The sequence below is a fragment of the Rhinolophus sinicus genome, chromosome 4 (genome assembly GCF_057876585.1).
Source record: "Rhinolophus sinicus isolate RSI-liver-muscle chromosome 4, RSI-T2T, whole genome shotgun sequence".
NCBI lineage: Eukaryota > Metazoa > Chordata > Mammalia > Chiroptera > Rhinolophidae > Rhinolophus > Rhinolophus sinicus.
Window position 1 is genome coordinate 5,387,009 of NC_142504.1, and position 27,572 is coordinate 5,414,580.

The following is a 27,572-nucleotide window of genomic DNA, read 5'->3' on the forward strand; positions in this document are numbered from 1 at the left end:
AGTTTAAATCGTCATTGTTAAGTAGTTACTAGCCAAATTCTGAGCAAAATGGTGAACCTACTTTGTTTATCTAGCAGGGGGATGGGAGGGAACCTAGTAGGTTTCTTTTATTTTAAAGCCGATAAAAAGAAATGAAACAAGGAACTGAGGACGAGCTCTTCCCGATATATAACAGTTATATTTTGGTTATCTGAAACAAAGTCCAAATCTATCTGATTATATTCTGCAAATGGGTAAATCTTTTTTTCTTTAATTCATTTGCAGTTTTTATGTTCCCCAAAGTCATAAGAAATAACTCCTTTTCCTATATAACATTGTTTCATCTCTTCTTCCCCATTTTTGTGTGTCCTTGGAGAAAGTGAAATTGATGGAGAAATTTTTCTATCATTATAGGATTCTGTTTAAATGGCTTAACCTTTTGCAGCCTTTCTCCACTCCTGAGTCATTCCTTCTTCTCCGATGTTATTGCATCTTTTGTCACATTGGTGTCTTCACTATGTACTTCTCAAAATGATGGAATGAGATGGCCCACAAATACTTTTTAAAAGGTTGTCTGTTGGAAGTTTTGAATGTGGTTCATTCTTTCCTCTTCAGTACATAATATTATCTTCGGAAGATACAGAAGGATGAATATATAACATATTACAGTAAAACACCTACAGTTTCTAATGTTTTCAAAATCATCTTCAGTAGTCCGCTGTGTTGTTCATACCTGGAAGGCATATATGTTTTATTTAATGAATATTTTCTCCGGCTTCCTTTACACCCAGATACCTATTATCATTTTCTTGAATCAAATTCTAAAACACATGTAATTTGTCTTCACACCTTCCCATATTACCAACCAGTCACTTGTCAGCTTCCTCTGATGGCCTGCCAGTACCTACTTGTTTTCCCACAAATTCCAGGGGCATCTCACCCACACCTTCCAACCTCCCTTGGACCATCCTGGGCAGTTATGATTTAGAAAACAGTTTGGGGACTAGGAACCCTTTATTGCCATTATTTTCCTTTTTTTTAATTGTGACAAAATGTACATAATATAAAATTTACTATCTTAACCATTTTTAAGTGTATAGGTCGGTGGCAGTAAGTACATTCATACTTTTGTGCAACCGAAATTCATTTCCAGAACTTTTTCATCTCCAGAACTTTTTCACCTCCCAAAACGGAAACCCTGTACCTATTAAACAATAACTTCCCGTCCCCTTGCTGCCCAGTCCCTGGCTACGATTATTCTACTTTCTGTGTCTATGAACTTGACCTTCAGTGCCCTTTAAGTCACTGCCTGTGGTCAGCTGCAGGCTTCAGCTGTGGAAAGACTTCCCTCTGTCCTCCTCCTCTTTTTCATGTAAAATGGTCAGTCTCCAGGATGCTTTCTGAGTGCTGAGGTGCTGGGGAGCTGAGAGGTAACGATGGGAACCCTGGAGCTAGGTCAGCAAGAGAAAGTGGGAGTTGTTGGGCAGCCGTGGGGCAGCAGGGCGCAGCCGAGAGGCTGAATGAACGGGCTGTGAGGGCCTGTGGGGATGCGTGCCCAGGGTATGTGAGGGCAACCACAGTTCGTTCAGATGGCAGGAGCCGAGTGTAGATGGAGGAACAGAGACACTCATGGGCTTTTCTGCGATGCTTGGCATTTATTCTAAGGATAGATGGGGAATTAAAGGTCAGGAAATGATCTTCGGAGTCACAGAGAAAACTAGACGTCTACTCAGAACATAGCACCATTCTTGGCCCGTCAGGAGCAGTTTCACACGGTGTCACATCAGCTCTGTTTCCATGTCCCCCCGTTAACCGACACGCTTTAGCGGATACTCTGTCCCTCATACATTTGGTCTCCACGGGAACGAGGCTGGCCAGTACCTGAGCACCAGAAGGCGCCTCTGTCCCTGTGGAGCTGCCATCTTACCTGGCTGCCTCTGCATCAGGACACATCTGCTTCGGTCATCAGAGCTGGTGCTGGGGTCCGGAGGCTTCACTGTGGGGGCTGGAAGCCCCTTAGAAGAGACAATGGTGGGCTCCTTCTTGCCTATACTGTGTAGAGGGACAGTGGTCAGTGGAGAGGTTAGTGGGGACCAGATCATGGCCCACCTTCTCTGTCCCTTTAGGAAGCCGACTTGTGTTCTGTCAGCTACTGAAAGTCGTTGGCTGGTTTTAATCAGGGAGCAAACAGATCATTTTCATTGAAGAAAGATCATACAGGTAACAGTGTGCAAACTGAATGGAGGAGGTGAGAGACTGAGGGTGAGTTAAGAAAGCTTTCGCAACAATCGTAGAAGCCAGGAGCTTGAGCTCACCAAAGGCAATCGAAGAGAATGAAGGCCGGAGCCTGTCTCACAGGACTGCTACACTTGAGAGGCAAGAGGAAAGTGAGGGATCCAGGCCTGTCTTATTACAGCTATATTTTATACATTGAGAGGGCCGCATAATAGTAGTAGAATTACCATGTTACTTTAGAGCTCTGTATGTGGTTACACTTAAGAGTAAATGAAGAAAAAGAATCACCATTTATTGATATTGTGTTAAGAGCCGCTATTATATCTTTTGAGAGACGTTTGGGGTGGTAGTTAAATGGACTAATAACGTAAGAGTCTGTCCATTTTATTCAATTTAATAAATGAGTTGGCTATCACAATGTTAGAGGGAAAATATAGTCCATCAATGACAGTGAATTCCTTTTCATTTTCGTGACCTATTTGGCTGTATTTATGGTTCAGGGAAAGAAGAGACCTACAGAATGGCAAGAATTCTACTAAAATAGTACCTGTCAATTATGCTTAAGCCTATAGGTCACCATTTCCTCATGTGTATACAGAAAATCACCCCTTTGTATGTTTCCCCAAGAAATCCCGACCACACCAAACATGCAACGATGTCAGCAGCCATTGCTGAAGCTCTGGGGACCCAACCAGGACAGTCGTGTCACACAGCTCGCAACAGTTGTGTTTTCCTCCCTCCCTCCCTCCTCACACACAGACACACACGCGCACACACTCCTCATTCATCTCTTCTGTGCTTTCTGAGCCCTCGTCTGTTGCTTGTTGTTTTTTTCCATTTCTTCTCACCCTCATCTTCTCTCTGGCATCATTGCCACTCCTAAATTCTGCCTGTACCCTGACCCTTCCCCCCAACACCATTTTCAGATATTTCAGCCTTTCATTATCCAGAAGAATTTAGCTACCAGTTTTGGTTTCTTAAGCATGCCCTTTGGATGACGCCCAAAGTCCCACTTTCAGGGCTGTACCAGCGAACTTCCCGAGTGAACAAACGCGTGTTGTCCCTGTATCGTTGACCCAGCTACAAGTATCCTTCAACATGTTTATTATGCCAGTAGCATACGGGCATTGTAGGAAAAAGAAAGAAGGGACGGGAAGAGAAGGAGAGAGAGAGAGAGAGAGAGAGAGAGACAGAAAACATAAATGAATGAATGAATGAATACGGGAAGCCAAAAGATTAGATACAAATCTCTGCTAATTCCAACTTCTGGGGAAGTCATCATTCATTAACCTGCTGTTGTATAGATGCTGGACATTTTTCTTCAATATCACGAAATACAGGAAGTCGTGTTTTCTCCGATTCGCCACCACCCAGCCCCATGTAAGGGGAGGTTGTTTGGAGTCCTGTCGTGATCACTGTCTCCCACTTGACTTTCAGAGGCCGCCTACACCCTGCTGTTATACGATGAGCTGCTGGAATGGTCGGACCGGCCCCTGCGGGAGTTCCTGGCATACCCCATGCAGACGGAGTGGCAGCGGAAGGAGCTCCTCCACCTGACCATCATCCAGAACTTCGACAGAGGCAAAGTAGGTGGCCTCCGCAGGGGCTTGCGTTGTTGCTCACCTCCCATGCCTTCTGGTTCCTTGGTGCCACCTCCTCAAGTAGGGCCTTCAGATTGCAGTGTGCACTAAACACACCCAGGGGTTTGTCGCAGTGCAGGTTCCATGGCCCCGCCCCCAAGTGTTCTGTTTCTGGCCTGGGGCAGGGGTTCTGTGGTTGTAATGAGGATGCCAGGAGATTCCTGTGTGTGAACCATAGGCCACACTTTGAGAAACAGTCGTCTAGAGGTCTTGACACCCAGGTATTTTATCTGAAACACCATATATCACACCTCACTCACCTCCCCAAATGGGCTTGTATTCTGCCCCATTCCACTTCTCGGTCATGCGAAATAAAAGAAACTTGTCTAAAGAGTTGTGTGGCGTCCCATCGTACACGTGGAGATGCCGTGGTACTGAAAACCTGGCCCAATAATGCTGCTCGGCATGCTGCTCCCCACCCCACCCTCTTTAAGGGCTCGCCGCATTCTTTAAAAACGTGTGTGAACCTGACCACAGTTATTTATTTGATTTGAACACTTGGCTGCTTTGGTGACACGTGCCTTAGTTGTAAATGTGTGGTCCAAATTGCCCAAGTTAAACAGAAGATTAAAATACAATGTCGTTCTTTTACTAAATGTAATTGAGTACATCTTAAAAATTGATGCAAGGGGATTGCTTCTGTCCCATCATCCTTTATTATTTATCTAGCTACAGTGACATATCCTTATGTTAATAGCAAGGAAATCAGTGCCTTCTGTCCTCCTGGGTGATGTTTCCTCCTCGGGGATAAGCTGTTACAAAGTCTCTGGCCCTTCCCCGGGAGTGCTGAGTCAGGGGCCATAAGCTGTGGCCCGTGGGTCAAACAGCTCCCCACCTCATTCTGTCCAACCCACAATCTGAGAATTGCTTTCACATTTTTAAATGGTGAAAGAAATCAAAAGAAGAAGATCTGATGCGAAAACTGCATGACATTCACATTTCGGTGCTGGTAGATTACAGTTTTATTGGAACACCACCAGCCATGCTTATCCACGTCTGTGGCTGGTTTCGTGCTTTAACGGCGCAGTTGAGCAGTTGTGACACAGACTGTGTGGCCCACAAAACCTGCCATCTGTACAGTCTGGTCCTTTGCAGAAGTTTGCTGAGATTTGAGCTAGATCAAGGACTTTTTGCATTTCTGCCAGAGTAACCAGCTGGATTAAACCCTCACAATTTACAGGAGCGATTGAGCCAAGGAAGTAACCCAGTGTGCCGGCTGAGGATAACTGGGCTTTAGGGGGTCAGTGGTCAGTCCCCACTCAGCACTGAGGGCCTGTTGACTCATCTGCTGGGCCACAAGGGAACGGTCGTTATCTTGGGATGATGATTCTGAAATGGTACCAGAAAAGGTTGTTTCTGCACCGTGTATTAATGGCTGTGGTACTGGATTATCATTCCCACTTTCCTACAAACTTTTAATCATTTCCACGTGAATTGCACGCTGTTTTCGTGCTTCAAGGTGCAGTGGTACTATTAAAGGTCGGCTATAAAGATGCAGAAGTGAGGCCTGTTGATCTGAAAGCAGTCACACCCTGACCTCTGGGTGGAAGCACGTAAATGCGGTGGGATCCTTAACAGTCATCTTCCTCGTCTGTCCACAGTGTTGGGAGAATGGCATCATCTTATGCCGGAAGATCGCAGACCAGTATGAGAGTTACTATGACTACAGGAACCTGAGCAAGATGAGGGTAAGGCTGCATCCCAGTCAGGCCGTGGCCCCCCTGCGTGGACGAGCTTCCCAGTGTGGGTCTACGAAATTCACCCTGTGCTCATCGTATGTCTTATAGGAAGCTGTTTTAAGATAAATGTTTTCCCCTGAAGCATATCCAGCTATTCATACAGAAAAACAGCAAATTGCTCTGCGTGAGGCTTTTGATGAGTATACAGAAAGTGGGCCCTTGATCTTTGCTAAACACCACATCAGAAATACGCAGTCTAAGCCAGGATTAATATTTCCAGTTTATTGAGGAAAATCCCCACACTGTTTGAAGAGCTTCCCACTTGTACCCAGATGTCTGTAACAATATGCCATTCTTAGTCTGCACAGCAAAATAGTAGAAATGGCTCATGGACGCATTTTAAAATATTTTTGGGCTAAATTCTATAGGTGTCACCTTTCTTGAGCTTCAGAAATAGCTTTGTATTTGCTAAACCTAAACCAAGGTCTGAGTACCCAGGAGCTGAAGGAGTTTAATATTCTGTGTCTCTGAGCCTAAGGTTTTGTCCCTTCCGTCTCTCAGGCTTGGACAAGCCCTTCACACCCGCCCTATCCTTATTCTTTCGAATCATGACCACTTGGTGTCATCTTGTAATACTTAACTTCTTCAGGGTTCTAAAATTGGATCATCAGCATTCATATATTAAAAAAAAAAAAGATTACGCTGTTGCCTTTGGATTCTGAGCTGGCAGTTTAAGAGATGATATCGGAAACCTTTCACAGCTCATACGATCCCTTGCACCACAATCACTCACTCGGCTGGCGGGAGCGGGCCCCGCCCGTACGCTCATGTAGTATTTCATGTCCGCAGTTCATCGACATTTCTCCTAATGTGAAAACCAAAGAGAAAAAGCCTTGTTTTACCTTCCATATGTCATCCTGGCTCTGGCAGGCTCTTCAGCTTAATAGGAAAATGCCGCTGTGCTCATCTTGGCATCCTGTGCCTGTGACAGAAGTGAGGTTACAGTGTTTCCCCATGAAAACCCCTGGGTGCCATAGTCACTAAGATCTTTATAAACCCTAAGTGTTACACTTCATGCCAACTGCTCTTCTGGGTGCTGTTACGGGGGTCGGGGGGAAGGGGATGCTTTCAAGTACAATATTAGTCTTTCCCTGGAACCCCTGGGGAAGATAATACCATGAATGGGAAACCATAAGCTTTATGTGCATTGTTGCGCCACCGTTGTCAATGACACACTGAAGGGCTTTCAGCCCAGACAGCACTTTGTGCTCTGGGCCTCTTGGTTTGGTTTGTCAGTTTATCCCTGTCCGACCTGTGCAAGTTTGTACCTTCCAAATGTCTAGAGTTACCATGTCCGAGGAGAAGCAAACCCACAGGGGAGTACATCGGGTACTGGAATTCTCCAGAAAGGCTTTGCTTCAAACAGTTCTTGTTAATATTTTCCTCCCCGTCAAATAAAAATGTCCTCAATAGACTGTGTGCATAGAAAGCACCTTCTCTGGTGAGAACATGTGATAATGCATTTGATCCTCTAAAGCAGGGATGAGCGAACAGTTCGTGGACGTCACAGAATGGAGCAGTTGTGACAGAGACCATGTCGCCTGCCTAGCCTACAATATTTTCTTCCTGGCCATTTACAGACTGGGTTTGCTGATCTCTGCCTTAAAGCAGGGAAAGAGAGTCAAACCTTCTTTTCTGCAAACTGAACTAAAATGAAGTTCTCCTTGATATAGAAGAAATGTCCTCTCCTAGAAATTGGTAGAGCTGAAAGGTGAGATAAAGTGATTAGCATTTCTCCTGTGCTTTCCTAGATGATGGAAGCCTCCTTGTATGACAAAATTATGGACCAGCAACGTCTTGAACCGGAGTTCTTTAGAGTTGGATTTTACGGGAAAAAATTTCCATTTTTCTTAAGAGTAAGTAATGCACTATCTAATTTGCTTTTGGACTTCTGATATAGATATCGCAATCAAAAAAGCTAAGTTATTAGAAACATGTTATCCTTTTCAGACAGGTGATAATATCATGAGATGTTCTTTTCACTTTTTAGGTTGAATACGCCATACTTATCTGGGTGTTTTGAATAATTTCCCAAGATATCAAACAATCTTTTGATTTTTTTTTTCTCCTAAGTTTTGAAGTTTATATCGATGAGCAATCTTTGGTAATTAGAGCTGTTTCCTTTGTGTGACTGATATTCACTATCCTATTCAGTCTGCCATTTTCAGAGTTAGCATTACAGGAAAATGGCGGGGACTTGCAGGGGCTGGGGGTTGCAGACCACAGACAAATTGCAGTTTCACATCATGTGGAAATCTACCCCAGTATCATGTAAAGAGTGTTGTTTGGCCCTACTTGATGACTTTGTGAAAAGGTAAATGTCAGTCAGCAATTGGGATCCAGTTTATTCCTAGTATAAACTCTCTGTGCAGAGGGAAAATTTCCAGACGCTCTAAAGTACCTACTGGATGATGAAACATTTGACTATTCTTCCCATTTTTCACATCATGCCAAGTGGTATCTTAGATGCTTCATATTTACTGAACACTTCAATATGTGGCCTCTTTTATAAAAACATTGGTTGGGAGAGGAAATGTACCTCCCCAAGCAACTAAGGAGACATGTCTGGGATAATTTTTGAAATTAAGTGAATTCATTACAAACTTTAAATCTCAGTGTACAAATGTTGTGGTATTTGTGTTGCCCTAAATCTTGCTTTAACTATCAGCACGTATCAATAGATATAGGTTGGGGGTACTTGAAGGAGATGGGAAAGGAGAAAGATTTGACTTAATTGTTTGTTTAATAATCATTAATATATCTGCCTTTTGGAATGAAAGGTTTTAGTACACAAGAGCTCAGCGAGTTTAATGTTCCGTGATCCCAAACCAAAGGTTTTATCCCTTCTTTCCTTCAGGTTCAGAAGAGATCTATATTCTAAAATATCCAAACACCACAGACAAAGATTCATTTTAGTGTCACACGGAACAAACACTCAAATGACAGGCTGATGCCACCTTTAATTGATTAATGTGACTGTGCATTTGGGTGCCACTCAGACATAAGTAAAATCTCCTTTTTGGTGTAAAAGAGAACCCTCATAATGTTGTATGCGTGGTCACAAAGCTACCCCTGAAGGCGGGCCTGCCTTCAGATACAGGGAATCCTGATGTTAGGTCAGAGACACTGGCATGTTCAGAACACTTGCTGAACTTGAAGACTAAGTTTTGAAAGTGGACGTGCTTGGTCTGGGCTCTTATCAGCAACCCCCTCAGTGCACATGGCCTGGGGCCAGGTTCTGAGTGGATGGGAAAGCATTCTAGAGCTGTGATGGCTGGAGACCCCATCTGAGATCCCACGGGAGGGTTCAGATGTGACCCTGCCACAGCAGACCCCCTTCCTATCTTGGCTCAGAATCACGTGAATTAAAGATTACGTTTTCTTCCCTCTTGTACTCACGGCTAACTGGTCCGTTATGCACAGTTTGGAGACCCTAATGTTTTTAGATGGCCCACAAATCTGTTTTAATTTCTTTTAAAAATCAGAAGAAAAAAGTGAACTTTTAGGTTAAAACAAGTTAATATAAATTGTATATTATACATTAGAGAATATTGATATACTTGTCTTTACACCTAATCAGTCATAAAAATATCATAACAATATGATTCTTATATTCTTATGGAGGAAGGGGCCCACAAAAGCCATAATATAGCCCTGATCAAATTCTGACGTCAGCGAGCAAGTGTACCGCAAGGTACCCAGGCATCTGCCTAGCATATGCAATTAATGTTAATTAAAAGTAAAAAAATTTTTTAAATGAAGTCGTTTTAGAGCCATAAATTTAAAGAGAATCTAGTGGATTAGAAAACTGCCCTTAATAAAAGTTTGTTAAAAAGTCAATTACAATAAGCCAATCTCTACATTAGTTCTTTTTAAAACCAGATTTTCCAGATATAAATGGCAGTTCTTTCAAAATTAAAGAGAAGGGTTACCCTCTATTGGTTTCCAAAGGGCACTGCGCCCTTCAGAATCATGAGGCTAGAACTTTGATTGGGAAATCAGATTCCAGTCTGTTCTTTGATTTAAAAATATATTCATCATTAAAATTTTCCTTTTATTCAATCCATTTCAAGATAATTTTTAAAGCTCGAATAAATGAATGCATTTCTATAATTACATGATCTACGTAGTTTTTTACCCTCATGGAAAATGGGTTATTTATTGACAAGGTTGTACGTGCATATGCTGTCTCTGAAGAATGGTTTCTCTGGGCAGAATGACTACGGTCAAGGATGGGAAAGAGATTTACGTTTCATTGTGTGCCCTGTACTAGTTAGATTTTTTTTCTTTTCTTTTTTTTTTTTTTATTGTAAGTGTGTATTTCCTCTCTGGGGGTTAAATAAGATAGGTGCAAAGTGCCTAGTCAATGACTACACTCAACAATCGCAATTTCATCATCATTAAACTGTCAGAAAGAGTTCTTTTATATCTCACCCATCATCCAGGCACGTTTTGGAAAACTGCCCATCCGTCCAGCTCTCGTCCACCTCAGGGGTGACCTTCCCCAGCCTTACTTGAAAAGAGGCAGCCCAGTCCCCCACGATACTTGTATCTACTGTAAAACAAAACCAAACAAAAAGACAAAAGTATGCCCAACATTTTGCAAGCCCCTGAAAATCCTAAATCTTCGCTGAGCTGAGTCGGTCACGGCAAGGAAACTTCCTGTGCCAGCAGAGAGAGCGGGCACGCAGCAGGTCTGGGATTCCTTTCTGTGCAAGGATGGAATTTATGAAAGTTAAGACTGATCTCTGGGGACTTTAAATAATAAAAAAGAATACAGTGAGATGCATCTTTAGAGATTGCATTTACTTTCTTTTCCTCCACATGGTGAGTTTCTCCACATAAGTCTGCTGTCCAGTTTATGAAAATAATCTTTATCACGTGTGCTCGTTCACACTCGGTGGGAACATGAATGCTTTGTTTTGTACTCGGTGCTTTGAGAATCAGGTGCCTCTCAGCATCTCGTGCAGGGGACCTGGGAGGACTCAGGTGTGCTACCGGGGTTCATTGGCAGCAATGCAGTGAAGCTCATGCCCTTTGCCCTGCATTTTTAATATTTGGGCACATTTTTCAGACTGTTCCAATGTACTTTCGTTGTTGATGGTCATAGTCTATTGCTGTGAGGCGTGTGCTCCATTACTGCCAGTGTCCTGTTTGGTGGTTTCTCTCTGGAATTAATGTGCTCAGTTACGTAGTTGTAATTCCTGTTTTCATTTCATCTCTAGAACAAGGAGTTCGTGTGTCGAGGGCATGACTACGAGAGGCTGGAGGCCTTCCAGCAGCGGATGCTCAGCGAGTTTCCCCACGCCATCGCCATGCAGCACGCCAACCAGCCCGACGAGACCATCTTCCAGGCGGAAGCTCAGTGTATCCACAGCAGCACCCCTGCTTCCAGTGAGCGCCACCCGGCACGAGCAGCATAGAATTCTTGTGCAAAGGTGTTCGGCCACTGGCCCCTTTTCAGCTGCCACGTTCTTATTCTCCCTGCTTCTCATCCTCTTATTTTAGCTTAGCTCCTTCTGAACGGAATTGTGCTATTTATTATCATGTGGTCCGCTGAAAAGAAATCTCTTGAAGATTCTGTTAATTTCTTTTCCTTTTCATGAAAACTTTTCTCTGGCTGAACCCTGCTTTTAAAGCCGTTTTTAGTGATTTCCCGTAGAATAGTTTTCCTCTGGCATGTCCTATGGAAACAACATTAGTTCAAGGAAAGCCTTCTGTTTACTGGCACATAGCATTCACCCCCTTTTCCCTTGACATTTTTATTCCGGGATGAGGAAAGGAAGAGAAAGAGTTACTTCAGTATCTTTTGGGGGGCTCTTAGCCAAGTTATCCTGGACAGCCTTTTATACACGTAATTCTGTATATATAATTGACACTTCCATTGTCTAAACGCAAACAACGCAACTGAAGTGACATAGGTGTTAGAGACAAAGGGTATTCACCCCGAGACTCCTTTCTGGGTCCCTCTGTCTCTTCCTGAACCTGAGGATCTTAAGGAAGAGCAGGCTCTCCCACTGATAATTATGGAGACCATTTCAAAGTGGAAACTAAAATGCAACAGAAGCAAAGAATTACATCAAGAAAAATACTTTGCTATCCTTCTTTGAATGAGAAGAGAAGATAAATATATAATCAAATGCAATTTTAAAATATCAGCTACAACTACACTCCCTGCTCATCAGGGCAAATATGGGAGAGTGGGTACCACCAGTGTGGGGGGGAAGCTGGCCTGGAGCATCACACAGGGACATAGAAGTCGCTATCAGTACTGGCTTGTGTCTTGGCCATGGTTGCAAGAGTATTTATACATTATTTCAAAACCAAACAGATTTAAAAGGGGACATGCATAGACTAAAGATAAGAGCATCTCCAGCATGGACTAAAGACACAAGGACCAGAATTAATACAGATTTGCGTACCTAAGGTCTAAACCATTCCCACCCCCTAAAAAAACAGTGATAAATAAATTCATGGGTCATAGAAATTTCAAACAGATGCTTTTTTCAAAATCTCCTCCCTAAAACGAACTCAAGGCCTATAGTTTGAGAAGAGGTTTGCTATGAACTGAGTGAGGTCTGGGCCCTTTCTTGGGAATTTTTAAAATTTCCTCCTCCCAAATAACGCCAGATTGGGACTCATCCTCTTCTCTCTGCCACGGCCCAGCTCAAGCCAGACTTCTGTGGGGTTTGCCCAGTGGGGTTTCCTCCTTGACTTGTTCACCCCAGATTTGCAGATCTACGCCGTGACCCCCATCCCGGAGAGCCAGGAGGTCCTCCAGAGAGAGGGTGTTCCAGACAACATCAAAAGTTTCTATAAAGTAAATCATATCTGGAAATTCCGTTATGACAGACCGTTTCACAAAGGCACAAAAGACAAAGAAAATGAATTCAAGGTACCGTGCAGTTCTTACTACATGGGGGAGCTCCTTGGGGTAAGACCCTCAGTTAATATTTACTCAGAATAAAGTCAAGCGACAACCAGGAGGGACCAGAAATCGTTCAGTCTAGTGGTTCTCCAACTCTGCTGGGTATCAGGGTGATATGGGGTGCTTTCTAACCAAGGTGATTTCCGGCCCCCTAGCCCAGGAATTCTAACTCAGCAGGTCTGAGAGCTGGCCCTGAAATCAGCTTCTTGGTGACAATTCTAATGCCAGTGGTCCTTAGACCTGTCTCTGAGATCTGCTTAAGCTCAGCCTCTTATTCATTCATGGTGAACCAACTGGGGAAACTCAGAATGTTTCTTCTTAGATACAGTTGAGTGTGATGAGTAAAAAATACTTAAGGAAGGGGAAAGAGGATTTCTGAAGCAGAGAATGGTTGGGTAGACCACTGGTACAGTGGGGGAAGCTCTGTGCTGTCTCCAGCTGCTTTTTCTTGTCAGAATGGTGTGTCATTAGGGTTTCTGAGAGGACCCCGAGTAAAAGCAAACCATGGACCCTTTGCATGTGTTGAGTTCTCGGTTCTCCTCGGTTCTCCCTGGGCCAGAACTGGGGGGGGGGGGGGGGCAAGGTTGTTGTACAGATAAATCATAATCTGTTCTTTCTTTGACCACAGCCACATAGTGAGACCAGATAGATCCCCAGGTAGTCAGTATTTCCTGCCCCCAAACAGAGAATGCAAGCCCATTGTATCATTGTGGGTTAATTGGCTTAGTTTCTTTCATCACAGATAGTTTCTACTTAAGCTGGACACCCTCTAACACTATCACTAATGATTGTCTAATGTTAGCTCACCGTGTCATCTCTGCCTAAGTGTCACTTCCCGGTGCTCCCAGCAGTAACCCCAGGCATTCTTCACAGCCAAGTAACCGGAAGGGGAAGCTGTGAGAGTTTTGTACTGTTAGGATGGGACTGATCGAAGACCTTCCTTTGTGCAGGGAGATTGATGGGTTAAATAACAAGGCCAGGGGACCATTGGAAAAACAGCACTGGAATGTAATTGAAAAGATGTGTGATTGTTTTCTAGTTCTTTGGGGCACTTATATTTTTCTTTCTGCCCGCCAAAACCCACTAAAGACCGTTAGTGTAGGATACAGTTTTGATGGCGATGGCTTCCCGAGAATAGCAAGTCAGAGCTCCACTAGAGTCAGGCCACCGACTTGCTTGGCATAGACCCAGCCCAAGAACCCACACCTTCTCCTACTTCTCCGTTGCTTTTTTCACTGCACCATATTTTCATGTTGCCGCCACTTTAAATATGTTCTGGGGCAGAGTAACCCCCCTAAAAACAACGGCAAGTGGAGTTCCTCAGTCCTGTACGTGCTGCCTTCTCACAGCCTTGGCAGCACAACCTCCTGCCCTGCCCTTTCAGAAGCTGCTGGCGCCTGTGCCTGCCACTCCCTGCTGCCTGCAGTGCCCCCCCAACTCCCACTCACTCACAATTCCGCTCACGTGTCACCTCCTCTGAGAAGCTGTCCTCCCACAAGATGCGTGCGTGCCTGCTTCCTCCTCTGTTTTCTCTCAGTAACTCCAGCATTCCCTTCTCTCTATCCCGAGCCCTCATCTCTCTGCTTACCTCCCTGTCACCACCAGGACACTTCAGCTCCTGTCACAGGGACTCTGCCCTGTTCATTTCAGCCTCTCGTGGCTGGCACAAAGAAATCCTTCCATTTTTGTTGCCGTTGCTGTTGAATAAATGGCACTATTTCAGGAATGTTATAAGGCCGATTAACTATCTTCTTGGGCATATACTTTTAAATAAGGTAAAGGAGACATAGGTACAGAAACCTGGTTGGCAAAAAAGAGCCATCAACATCAGCTCTTCCCAAGGGCAGGCATGGTGTCCTGTGTCACGGGGGTGCTCGTGCTGGCCAGCGGGAGCCCCAGCTCTGAAACACAGATGTGCCTGGAGGGTGGCAGTTCCCGTCAGCACGAGGTTGGTGGCACAGCGGGTACAGCCATGGAGAAGTCGGTTCTAGTGGGTGGGTGCTGTGCCGCTTACAGGTAATTCGAATGTAGGTTTGAGCACAAGGCCCCTTTGAGACTAAGCATCTTCATCTTAAAAATAGAAGGATCGAGCCACGTGATCCTTAGAGCCTTTTGCTCCTTCAGGATGTTGTGATTCTAATCCCGTGTTGCCTGGCTGATACCATTATCCCTTCCAGATAAAAATGGCTACTCCTTGAGGAGTGCAGAGAGTTTAAATTAGAATTTTAGAGAAATAGCACAGAAAATCACGTGACGGCCTATTTTTATATTTTTAAGCTTGCTCTCTGATGGTGGAGATCATTTGTTCTGCACAGAAGAAAGTTGCAGACAACATGCAATGGGGTGATTCACAAAGTTCCAGCAGCATCTTACTGGCTGCTTCATGCATGGGAAGGGATTCCCGTTACCGAAGGGCTAGAATGGACACTAGGGAAAAGCTGGCAGGAATCAGCCAAAGTGGATAAAACTGAATGGCAAACATTGGCCATATCTCAGTAACTAGAAGGAAGGGCAACGTGGGGAACTAATTTGTTTTGTGTTTCGTAGAGCCTCTGGGTGGAGAGAACGTCCTTATACCTGGTGCAGAGTTTGCCTGGAATTTCCCGCTGGTTCGAGGTGGAGAAGCGAGAAGTGGTAAGGACCAGGGCTTGTTCTCAAATACTGTGAATCACAGTCGCTCACCTGCAGTCGTGCCTTATGTTAGTTGCTTGTGCTTTTCACTCAAAGTCCCTGGAAGCTCTCAGAGTAAGTTGTGAATGTGCATGACATTGGCTGCTGTGACTGAGGCCTGAAGGGGGATATTCCTGTTGTCCTGGTGCAGCCAGCCAGAGGGAGTCCCCCCAAATAAGTCGGACTGCAGCACATACAGCCCGGGCCCTTGAGTGGAAAGAACCCGGTTCAGGCTCTCCTCACTGCTGCAGCTGTGTGACCAGCCATACTTGCTGAGTGCTGGACCTGCTGTTACAAGACTGTTCCATAGGCAGTGTTCTGCACTTGTGCTTGTCTCTTTGCTGTGTGATGTTGACAGGTACTGACGGTCATTGATCCAATTCATTAATCCATTAGGGATTACACGTGTGATATTTTATCACTCCTTTGTTTTTTCATTGGAATACTGTAAAGAGAAAAGAGAAACGCCTCCTCATCAACTACTTGCTTACCCTGGTACGGGAAAGGAAGGATAATGTTCTATTCCTTCCCTTTATTTACCAGTTTTCAAAATAATAATTTGGTTCCCTAACCCCCTACGAGAGTGACCTGAGGGGTTCCCTTCCTCGGGTTGGTTTTGCTTATAGTACTGATAGTAACTCATGGGCTTAAACACAATTGTTTTGTTTCAGTCCTTCGCAGTTATCACTCTTTTCAGCTTTCAACTTGTTCCATTTTGCGCCTTGGGAGCCTTTCACATTAGCTACTGAGTCTTTTTGACAGATCCACATAGACTCTGAGCTCACAGACAGGACCGATGGTCAAATCAGACACAGGAATCAGCATCACGCTGGCCTGGTAACTCGTCAACCTGAGAATGTCCAAACCCGTAGAAAATTTTTATAAGACTCTATTAGAGTTTATTTGAGCCAAACAGAGGACATGCCTGGAAGCAAGATCTGAACAGACTGAGCAAAACGCTTCCCAGAATGACAGTTTGCAGTTTCTTTTATGCCTTTGGAATGAAGGGAGGTAAGGAAGATGCATGAAGGTGGGAGAAAGCAAGGTGGGGACGCATTACAGGCCGGTTAACAAGAAGATGTGCTCCGAGGGTACTTAGCTTCCTAACGGTCTGAAAAGAGGCATTTCAGAGTTGTGTTCACCTGGATGCACAGAAACAATGGGCAGGGCTGCTTAAGGCCAAGATAACCTTTTACTAAAGAAGTTATAGACGTGGGCATGACGACCCACCAAGACCTGCCCAGTTAGGAATTTGTGATCAGATCACGCTGTGAGGGTACTTTGGTTTGATTTATTACAACATCCCTTTTTGTCCACGAACTCGAAGGCAATCAAGAGGCTCAGATGAAGCAGAGAGCCCTCTGAGACCTCAGCCCTGTCCTCCACGTCCCTCTTTTCCACTTCAGTAATCATAATTTGGAAGGATAGATGAGAATTCCTAAGTGGAGTGCACAGGGTTCCTTACACAGGGAGTGTGTTTAAATTACGGAACATTCCATTTAATACTCTAGAGACAGGAAACTTCCCTGGGACATTCTGTAGGGACTCATGCCTCCTGGATTCTGGGTTGATTTGCCACAAGCCATCCTTTAGTTGGGGACTTCCTGAGAGGGCATTTCATAGACACCAGCTCTTCCTCCTAGCAATTAGCCTATTTCCCTGAAGGTTCCATTGACAAGGCGATAAGACCCGGAAACCTGCCTTCTCTGTTGCTCCCAAGGACCTTCATCCAGTAGAGAAAGTCACCGGTGCTCACAGGCCAGCTGCTTCAGTGCCTTTGTCCCCCCTGCCCTCCTGGTGACTGGTGTGGCAGGGCAGTCCAGGCTCACTGTAGTTCCCCTGCCCCAGACCTGAAGCAGCCACTTCTCCAGGGATCCTGGGTGTTTTCAGTGGCCAACAGGATTTAAAGGTCACAGGGGGCCTAGAGGAAAATAATTCCTTCATGAACGTTTCTTACACATTATGCTTTGCACACTTCTTTGACCGTCTGCTTAGAATAATTTCCCAAGAAGTGAATTGCTCTATCAGCGGGTCCGCAGTTTAACCTTTAGTTCATGAGTCAGCAGTGGCATGCATCAATTTATGCCCTGTTTGGAGGGGATAACTGTTCTTGGAGATACCTCTTTTCCCGGCATCCTCTCCAGCCCTGGGTGTTGTATGTTATTTTAATCTTTCGAAATAATAGACCAAAAAATGATCATACTAGAGTTGATTGGGGGGGAGGGGGACATTTGTTGAATGCTAGTAAAGATCATATGTTTTCAATATTCATCTACTCTTTTGTGAATGTACTGCGTATTCTTTGTCTGGTTTTCTTTAGTATTTGAGAAATATCGATAATTTGTAATGTATGTTAGAAATATTTTCCCAAGTTGTTGTTTGCCTGTGTTTATTGCATTTTGATTTGCTTACCTTAAAATTTTTTTCATATGAATAGCATTTGAATTTTTTTTGTCAAAAACACATAACATAAAATTAACCATCCTACACATTTGTAAGTGTACAATACATTGGTGTCAACTATATGCACATTGTTACATATACAACAGATCGTTTGCATCTTGCAAAACTGAAACTCTGTGTCCATTGAATAGCAATTCCCCTCTTCCCTCTCCAACTGCCCTTGGCAACCACCTATCTTCTGTCTGTTTCTAAGGTGTTTTGTTTATTTTTTGACTTTCAGTTAAGCAGAGCTCTCAGACTTTTCCTTTATAATTTAGCTTTTGTGATTATAAAACAAAAGCGTAATGTCATAAATAATTGGAAAGTAAATACCCATTTTCCACGACTCGGGTAAAGAAACAAAACATCGCCAGTAGCACCCTCCAGGCCTCGGATGAACCCTTTCCCGGTGATAACTCCTTCCCTTGCCCTTAGATGTCATCATTACCCTCACTTTTATGGTATCAGTTCCCTTGCTCAGTTCGTCACCTATATACGCCTCTCTAAAACAAGTCAATTTAGTTTTGCCTGGTTTGGAACTTTGTATAAAAGTGTCATACTGTATATGTCCTATTGGAACTTGCTTCTGTGACCCAGTATTATTGGTAGTGCTGGTCCACGTTATCATGTGTGACTGAAGGTTGTTTTCATTGCTGTATACTATTCCATCATATGAGCATACCACAGTATGTTTATGCACTTAATTGTCAATGGACATGGATTTTGGGGACAGTTATGAACATGTTTCCTGGTACACATGTACACACATCTCCTACTCCGCTTTTCCTCAGAAATATACATAGGAGTACAATGGCAAGATCATAAAATACATCTTCAACTTTAGCGTATAATGCCAAAGTGAGTGAACCAATTTGAACTTCCAACAGCAGGAACTGACAGATGCTGCTGCTCACGTTCTCACTTCCATTTGTCATATTTATGTTTGCCATTGTGGTAAGTGGTTAGTAGTATATTAGTATGGTGGTATTTTTTACTTCTTTGATCACAAATGAGTTTCAACACCTGTTCATATGTTTACTGGCCATTTGGATGTCTTCCTTTGCAATGTAGCTATTTCAGTCTTTTGCCCATTTTTATTGGGTTGTTTGCATTTTTCTTATTAGTGTGTAGAGTTCTTACATAGTCAGGTGTTAGGCTCTTTGCTGGTTTTACATGTTACAAATATCTTCTACTTTCTGTCATATCTTTCCTTCTCTTTATAGTGTCTTTTGATGAATGTGCATTCTTAATTCTGACTTAGTCAAATTATTCTAGTACTTTTCAGTGTTGGTTTAAGATCCTCTCAGTCACCTGTAAAAACTCTAATTTGTTTCCTTAACCGAAAGAACCAACATATAAATAAATGTGTGTATTGCAAGTTTGAATTACTTTACAGCTGAGAGCTTGGCAGACCTTCTCTGCAAAGGGAATGTCACTGACAATAACCATTGTAATGCTGTACATTTGAAGAGCACGGCCATCATTTTCACAATCAGGTCTCCCGTACGACCTAGAATTGTTGAGTCATTATGATTCTGTTTGGCTCACCTTCAACAAATAGATCCTGTGGCATATGTGATTATCATATTTTCTATAACTCCCAACTGTGTGCCATGCTGTGCCGCTTTTTGGTGCTTCCGATATGCATATGTGGTCCATATGGGTGTATGTCCCATCTTCCCAACTGGGCTGGAAGCGCCTTGACATCAGAGCATCTGGAAATACAGCTTTGTGTCTCCCGTGGTGCTTTGCATGAAGCACCTAGAAACGTGAGGATAGTAGGCAGGCCCCCTGAATATTTAGCTCGTCAAAAGAAAAGAGAAACAAGTTTTAAAAGACACGAGATGCTTGGGTTTTCTTTTAAGGATTAAATCGATTGTTGCCTTAGAATGTACAGTTTAATTTCCTGAACCTGTATATGATGTAGAAGTAGTATTAGTAACAATAATAGCAATTCAATAAAAAAATGATTGTTGCAATGCTAATATATAATTTCAACCAATGAATATAATCAGCTTCCCTTTCTAGGCCTGGCAAATGAGCAGCTGATTTGTCTTCTACACCTTGTCTATTTTACTGGATGGCCCTGGGAGAGATATTACTGGGAGCCATGGGAGGGCACAGATCGTTCAGAACGGGGATAATCTACTTGTCACGAAATCCAATATGTATTTATGCTCATTTGCTTTTCAGGTAGAAATGAGTCCTCTGGAAAATGCAATTGAAGTGTTGGAAAATAAGAATCAGCAGCTGAAGACTCTGATTAGTCAGTGTCAGACTAGACAGATGCAGAATATCAATCCCCTGACCATGTGCCTGAACGGAGTCATCGACGCTGCGGTTAATGGCGGAGTGGCCAGGTATCAAGAGGTGAGGATTAGGTGCTGTTGTCTGAAAGTTTTCAGGTGGGATTTCTCAGGGTTGCAGAAACCTTCTATCAAAATATGTACACACATCCGCACGCTAACATAGGGCTGCAGTTGACACAGAGCTCTTCCTTAACTAGAGCAAACGTATAGTCAGTTGTGATGCGTACTTACTTCATTTCCCAGTATGTGACATTTGGAGGATAAAAAAGTGTGTGTGTGTGTGTGTGTGTGTGTGTGTGTGTGTGTGTGTGTGTGTGTGTGTGTTCTTGAAGACTGAAAGTAGTGAAGGTATGAGAATTGTTTACTAAATGTTTACCTAAAATCATCTCCCTGAGCAAAGTGGTTCATGGGCGTAGAAAAGTCTGATCTTGTTGGGAAGATATGTAAGGGGACTTTTTATCTGCACTCTTAGTTTTAAACAGAAAGGTCTGATCGCTTGGAAGCTGAGGCTGCCGTCTTGGTCATACGGAATCTTAGGGCAATTTGTTTAAGTATGTAAAGCCATCAAGCGTGCATTTGGACTTGCTATTTATTTGTTTTACCAGAGATACTTACTATGTAATCTCTGATCTTCCTTGGATAACCCTTTCCTTCTATTCCCAGACACCCACACTGGGAATCACTCCATCTGCCTCCCAAACGTGGTTTACAATGGTGTCAATTCTTTAAAGATGCCAGGTGTTTAAAAACAACTGTGTCTTTCACTTTCTTCATAACTCTCCTGAAGTCAACTGATTATTCCTTCTCTTACTAGGCATTCTTTGTCAAGGAATATATCTTAAGTCACCCTGAAGATGGAGAGAAAATTGCACGGTTAAGAGAGTTGATGCTTGAGCAGGTAAGGCGACAGAGGCCCATCACCTTCTCTCTTCCCTGCGTAGCTATGTGCGTGCTTACCCAGAGACCCACCTACGTGGTTTTCTGCATTGGTGGTTTCTCTGGAGCTGGTAGTTAGGGGTTACAAATTCACCTGTAATAGATCCTAACTTGCTAATTCCTACTTTTTCTTCCCACTTTGATGCAAAAATAAATTTTAACAATAAGGAGACCCTGTAACAAACCTCATGGAGTCTCTTGGAATGTTTTTTAACTGTTCTCTCCTTAAAGATTTGCTGTAGGCTTGATGCTGACTTTTCACTCAAAACTTTGGGCTCAAATAAGTTCAGTCCAACTCAAAATAAGTGGATAGATAAATGAATGAGTGAATAAATAAATGAGACCCTTACGTAAATGTTATAATAAGGAAGTGGACAAGCAAGAGACTTTAAAACAGTCTCATGTTTTGCAGACTAAGCCTGTAGGTGATATGATATGAGCAAAACTAGATATAACCTCATCATTTTCCACTCCAAAGAAGCATAGTTTATTTTTATTTATTTGGTTCTCTCAAGTTCAAAGAACTGGAGTGAGTAATCTGTTGCTTTTGACAGCTCTTGGCCTGAAAATGGTTTGAAAACCTCTGACATAGGCAGCATGACCATTGGAAGACCAAGTTCAATAGGAAATAAAGATATTTTAGACGCATAGAAAATGGAATATGTGTGACACAATATGACAGAAGCGTCTCTTCCCACTTGATAGCATCAAATTAATAATCCAATAATGCCGGCTTTGGTTAGACAATGATGCGGTTCCATCTGGTTTTAGTCCGTGTGTTACGTTCTGTGGGCTTAGTCCACAGAGCTCAATACTGGGGTGGGGAGGAGAGACATGGCCATGGGCAAGGGCCCGAGCGGGAAGAGCGTCTAGAAAAGAGAACGGAGTTACTTGAAATTGACCTACAAGGAAATAGAGAGTAAGGTAAGTTCTCAGTGTGGCGCTGGGGGTGATGGAGATACTAGCAGTGAGCAGTGTAGGTTATCCAATCCTTAGGGTTATGGAATGACTTTGGCCTTTATTGATTTTGAAAATCTATATTGAAGTTGAGCACAGTGTCTTGTGAGTGGTTTTCCTCATCCCACTCACACCGGCTGTATGCAGCCTGACTGAATTCTTTCCCCAGAATTAAAATTAAAGGGGCCCAGAAGCCTCTTACGGCAAATAAATCAGGGAGCCTTTGTTTCTTCCACAATCAACCTGACTGTGTTTGTGGGTCCTTGTGGAAAGAGCCACGGCTTACAAAACGTGAGCTCGCTGTCCTAGGACAAGCAGTCCCAGTGACTTCCATGTGACCTTGGGTGAGCCATATTCTCTTTGTGGGACCATAGTTGTAGCGGCTTGGACCTCTGAGGTGGTTCAGATAAACCCTCTCACAGATACGGAGATGTACTGCCCCGGTGGTCCTTCCTGTGTGGCCATAACCAGTGACCAGGAGGAGACATAAAGCCTGGCCCTTGGGACCCAACACAGCACAACGCTCACAGACCATTAAAGGGCCTGAGCTCTCTGGTGTCTCTGGGCAGAGGCCGACAGGACTGCCTCGGAACTCAACTCTTTTTGTCAAGTCTTGCTTCTGCCCCTCGCTCCCACAGGCAGGGATCCCAAGGGTACTCCCCAGTAAACACCCTGATCTCCATGCCAGAGTCTACTTCCGGGAGAACCCGATCTACGGCATTATTTGGACAACAGGGAAGTTGCCCAATAGCGAGTGTTTAACTAGCTACACTTAGGTCCTACCTACACTTAGGTTCGCATCCGCCATCCCTTCCCACCCCTTTTCATGCCTGAGACATGCACTCCACTCAGACCATTCCCTTTGAGCTGTCCTTGATGTTTATTTCAAGGCATTTTTAACTTTATGCAAATGTGTTGGTGGTGCGTGACAGTTGCCACCATTCTGTGCCCTTAGGAAAGGTGCTGGCTGCTCTAACCCACCAGGGTCGGCCCTGTGTGACCTGAGCTTTCAATATTGCATCTTCACAAGCTCTAAAGACAGAGGATGGTTGTGGTAACGTGTGATTAGCTTTCCTTCTGGCCTATGAAATTCGTCCTTTTGACCACTTTAGCATGGGGCATTTTTTAAAATGTAAAAGACCGCTGCTACTGAAATCAAAGGAATTAAGAAATACTGAGAGTTGAATAAATGAAACTTGAATATTTATGGTCATCTCTTGTTGGGTCCTCACAACAGGAAACCTTGTTTTAAAGTAGGAGCAGTTCCTTGCTGCATTATAATACGTGAACAAGAATAATATTCTTGAACAAAAACCGAGAAGCATAGCAAGTATTCTAGAATTCCTGTTCATTTTTTACTTCCTCCTTGACAGAAAATCTGGGGGAGGGATGGATGGGCACAGAAGAACCTGATGGAAGAGAGAAGAGTAACATGGAAAAGGGGGTACCCTCCCAAAAAGAGATCCCTCGGGCAGAAGCAGCAGATCTATTAACAGGAGCCCTGCCTGCCCCATTGGGGAGGTGCGGGAGGGGCCCAAGGGGCAGGCAGCTGCTCGAAAGGGTTGTTATTACAGATCTAAAACCGATGGGAAGGAAACGTGGGGTAGTGGGAGATGCCCGCCTTTGGAGTCAGACAGACCTCAGTCCACATCCCCATGGGTGTCTTAGCACATGGAGGACTCTGCCAATCCGGAGAGTCCTCGCCTTTAAATTCAGGATTGTCCCTACCTTGTCGGATTTCACAGTAATGCATGGTCACGGTGCTTGACCTCTAGCAGGCACTGACTGGCGTGACTCACTCATGTGGATTTATTCTCATATTATTACCAAGGCACAGATTTTGGAATTTGGTTTGGCCGTGCATGAGAAATTCGTCCCTCAAGATATGAGACCCCTTCACAAAAAGTTGGTCGACCAGTTCTTTGTGATGAAGTCGAGCTTAGGGATACAGGTACGTGCACAAAGGGAGCATTACGGGGCCCTCTGACCTCTGCCCCTTGCTGTTTGTTGGAGATGATGGAGTATTCAGTAGTGACATCTTTTGGCGTTTCTACCAAACTGCACTGTTTTACCAGGGTGCCCTCAGATATTAAAATTGCATTGTTTTCTTTGGCTCTGCTCAGCTTATATAAAAATGAAAGAGGAAGTGAGAGAAAGCTTGGTAATACCGAAACTTACTTGAGTGGCCCTATGTAAAAGATTTCATGACATTTAGAATGCATATCTAATGTATTAAAATATCTAATATAGTAAAGTATTTTCTGTATTGCCTCTTCAGGAGTTCTCTGCTTGTATACAAGCCAGTCCGGTCCATTTTCCTAATGGAAGTCCTCGCGTGTGTAGAAACTCAGCGCCTGCTTCTATGAGCCCAAATGGTACCCGGGTAATTCCTAGACGCAGGTAAGTCATATTCTTAATTACCTTCCAATTTGGCATCCCCACGAGGTGATCTGGAATGAGTCCCTCATTCTTTATGGCACAGTTTGTCAAATCCACTGTTTCTTAATGAAATAATTAACCCACGAGGCAGCTGCGGACGTCTGCCACTGCTAACACAGCGACAGCGTGACAAATAAATAAACTCAATCATTTGATGATATTGAAGCAAACAGGAGACAACAAAATGGGATGGATTTTTTTCCCCTTTGGTTTTAATACCAAGCCAGCGTGTGATAAAAGTGCAATTCCGAGACTGAGCTAACGGCCATTTTTTCCCCCGACACAGCCCGTTAAGTTACCCAGCTGTCAACCGGTATTCTTCTTCCTCATTGTCCTCCCAAGCGTCTGCCGAAGTAAGCAATATTACAGGGCAATCAGAAAGCTCTGATGAAGTCTTTAACATGCAGGTACTTGATTAGCTTTTTGTCTGGTCGTGTTTATGCCTTTTCTGTCTCGGTCATGGGCGTTTCTGTTCCCTGGGCTGTGCTAGTGGACAGACCCTACGGGCAGGAACTTGACTCAAGGGCAAACCTTTCGACTCTGATTAGCCTGTGGCACTGCGCAGATGTTTCAGAGCGGTCCCATCCACCCTAAGACACGAACCATGGAGGGAAGAGCCCGGGCAGGCTGTGCAGGGAGCTTTGAGACCCCCGTCCAATCAGGTTCTTCCATCCTGGACTCTGAGAGCATGTCCCCACTGGGTGGCCACCTCTTAGCATGGCTAGGTGGCCTTTTTTTCCTTAAGAATCCATACTTCAGGTCTCTTTATAAGATCTCATTATAAGATCTCTCTACTTGTGTACATGTCAGAACATTTCCACAATAAAAAGCTTTTTGCAAGAGAAACAAAATAGTTTTTAGGGATTTTAGAGTCAGTGTCACTCTTGTGACAAAACATTCTATGTAGACACCACTAACCTGGCATTTCTAATAATTTAGTAAAACTGAGCTGACATTTTCTCACCACCATCTTTGCAAAGAGGCCTGTTACAGATTGTCACATACATGCCTTGAACACGTGTTTGGAGGAAGTGAGAAGACACCCGCTCGGCCTGTTAGACGCACTCACTACCCACGTGCCCTAGGATGTGAGTCCTTCCGCTGGTCCCTGAGTCGGGAGCCTGCTAACTGGCACTGAGTCACAGGAGGCGGCCCAGGCTAGCACGCTGTGTTCCTTTGGCAGGAGTCAGTGTCAGGTTCTTGATTCATTCACACAGGCCGTCCAATCAGTCCGAGTTAGTGAGATTTTTCTATATTTCTAAATGGCGTTTTTCTTCCCCTTCCCTTTCCCCTTCCTTCTTTCCTTCTTTCCTTCTTTCCTTCCTTCCTTCCTTCCTTCCTTCCTTCCTTCCTTCCTTCCTTCCTTCCTTCCTTCCCTCCCTCCCCCCTCCCTCCCTCCTTCCTTCCTTCTTAATTTGAAAAAAAAAAACAAGCCAGTGATTTTGTTTGAAATACGCCAGTGTTGTGAAGCCTCTGAACAATGAGTGATAACCGCTCCCATGTGTTTCCAGCCGAGTCCATCTACCTCAAGCCTGAGCTCTACTCACTCCGCTTCGCCCAATGTGACAAGTTCAGCTCCATCGAGTGCAAGAGGTCAGTGCCAGGGGGTGGCACAGAATAAAGGTGCCCAGAGAGCCTCCCGGCCCCCAGAGCTGTGGCCTCGCTGTCCTAAAGGTGCCCTGCCACCAAGCTCATGACCTTTTCTTTCCTTCGCTTCCCAGCTTCTCCCCTGTTGTCCGACAAACACAAACATTCCAGAGAAAACTGTTGCTTGTCCCCAAGAGAGAGACCGTGCAGTGCCATCTACCCGACACCTGTGGAACCTTCTCAGGTAATTCTTTTGGGATGGAGATCCTAGAAAAACACAAGGGAAAGTCTGGAATTGCTTCCATAGCTACACACTATAGCTGCCAGAGGCGGCCAGATGGGCTGTGTTGAGTGGAAAGGGAACCTGTGTTCTCTGCCTGTGATTAGGGATTTCTTTTTGAACCCTGTTTCTGATGCGGGTACGTGGGGTGTTGCCTGAGCAGTCCAGCTGAGACAGAAGTGGGAGACGATTTTACCCTCCTTTGCCTGACTCTGTATTTCACTGTGCTACTTAAACATTACAATGGGTAACTGGGCGAAGGAGTTGGGGTACATGGGGCGGGGGGCAGAAATTTGGAGAAACTTCTTACATTAGCAAAAGGCCCTCAAGGAGAAGCATTGTCTGCCTAGCAGTCTCTCTGGCTCCCACCTGGCTCCGGAGAGCTGCAGTTCCTTTCTTTCTGTTTCTGTTTGACTCTGCCATTCTTCTTTAAGGCATCAGGGGAGGAGGAGCTGAGTCTTGGGCTTCGCCTGCAAGCCTCAGGAGTCAGGGACGGGCTGTCACCCCCCACCCCCTGGACTGGGCTCTGAAGTGCTCCCGCTTTGTCTGAGTGAGGGCAGGGCCAGGGCTTGGCCCTCTGGGCACTTCAAGGGCTGAAAGGGTGGTTTCAGAGTTGGAGACGTGTGGGTAGCCCTTAGTTTTACCAACTGTTGGGGACTAGTTTAGGAGCAGAGAACAATGGTTCTTGATACTCCAGCTAATTGCTGTTTTTCTAGCCGTGCTGACAGCGGTCTGTAGCTACAGCTGGAAGTGGATGAGAGTGCATGGGGTTGGGCTGGACTGGTTTATCTTTGCTGATCGTGTGATCACCCCCGAAGCCCCAGGGTACATCGCCTGCGCAGTGCTGATGCCTGGCAGAGGCCCTCTCTGAGTGCTAACCTGTTCTATTTCCCTTTGTCACTTGATGTCACAAGGGACTGTGACAGTTGCTTCAGTCTGCACTAGGAGAGCATGTTGCCAGCATGGGGCTTCTGGAAGCCTTCTTTGATTAGCCTCCCGAGTGTCCGCGTTTGGTAAAACTTGAAGCAATGTGTCCTTGTACATTGTCAAGACTTTGATAACAAACATTGCTATGGTGTGTCTGCTTTTAAGGACTCAGCTCTTTCTTTTAATATATTAGGTAGAACCATGTGAGATTGGCATTTTGGGAGCTTAAAAATTGTCGACTATTGACCATTTCATATGTTTTACCTAATCTGGGATTTCAAATGTGAAGTCCATTAACTGGAGATTTTTTGGGCTAATGTTTCTCCTGTAATTCTTCTTTGTGTTCCCTCCTGCCAGCCTACCATTTGTGTTTAGCAAGAGCACCACAGCTTAACTGCTACTATTTTTTCCCTACCTTTTATTATGAAAACTTATTTACCATTTTTCTTTAAAATCTAAGATAAGCTATTTAAACAGTGTATCCTGTTTCTCAACACCTACGTC

General features: G+C 44.3%; 1 protein-coding gene across 3 annotated transcripts in view; it reads left to right on the plus strand.

Moving 5' to 3' along the window:
• The window catches only part of DOCK4 (dedicator of cytokinesis 4), a 364,936-nt gene that overhangs the window by 327,496 nt on the left and 9,868 nt on the right, over positions 1-27,572 (plus strand). For all 3 annotated transcript variants that reach the window (XM_088797652.1, XM_088797651.1, XM_088797653.1), the window contains 13 exons: positions 3,652-3,800; positions 5,456-5,542; positions 7,345-7,449; positions 10,819-10,960; positions 12,322-12,488; positions 15,069-15,155; positions 19,827-20,003; positions 20,757-20,840; positions 23,667-23,786; positions 24,114-24,235; positions 24,561-24,681; positions 25,786-25,867; positions 25,996-26,105. In XM_088797652.1, the coding sequence (XP_088653778.1) occupies positions 3,652-3,800; positions 5,456-5,542; positions 7,345-7,449; positions 10,819-10,960; positions 12,322-12,488; positions 15,069-15,155; positions 19,827-20,003; positions 20,757-20,840; positions 23,667-23,786; positions 24,114-24,235; positions 24,561-24,681; positions 25,786-25,867; positions 25,996-26,105 (1,553 nt within the window). The remainder of the gene's footprint in view (positions 1-3,651; positions 3,801-5,455; positions 5,543-7,344; positions 7,450-10,818; positions 10,961-12,321; positions 12,489-15,068; positions 15,156-19,826; positions 20,004-20,756; positions 20,841-23,666; positions 23,787-24,113; positions 24,236-24,560; positions 24,682-25,785; positions 25,868-25,995; positions 26,106-27,572) is intronic.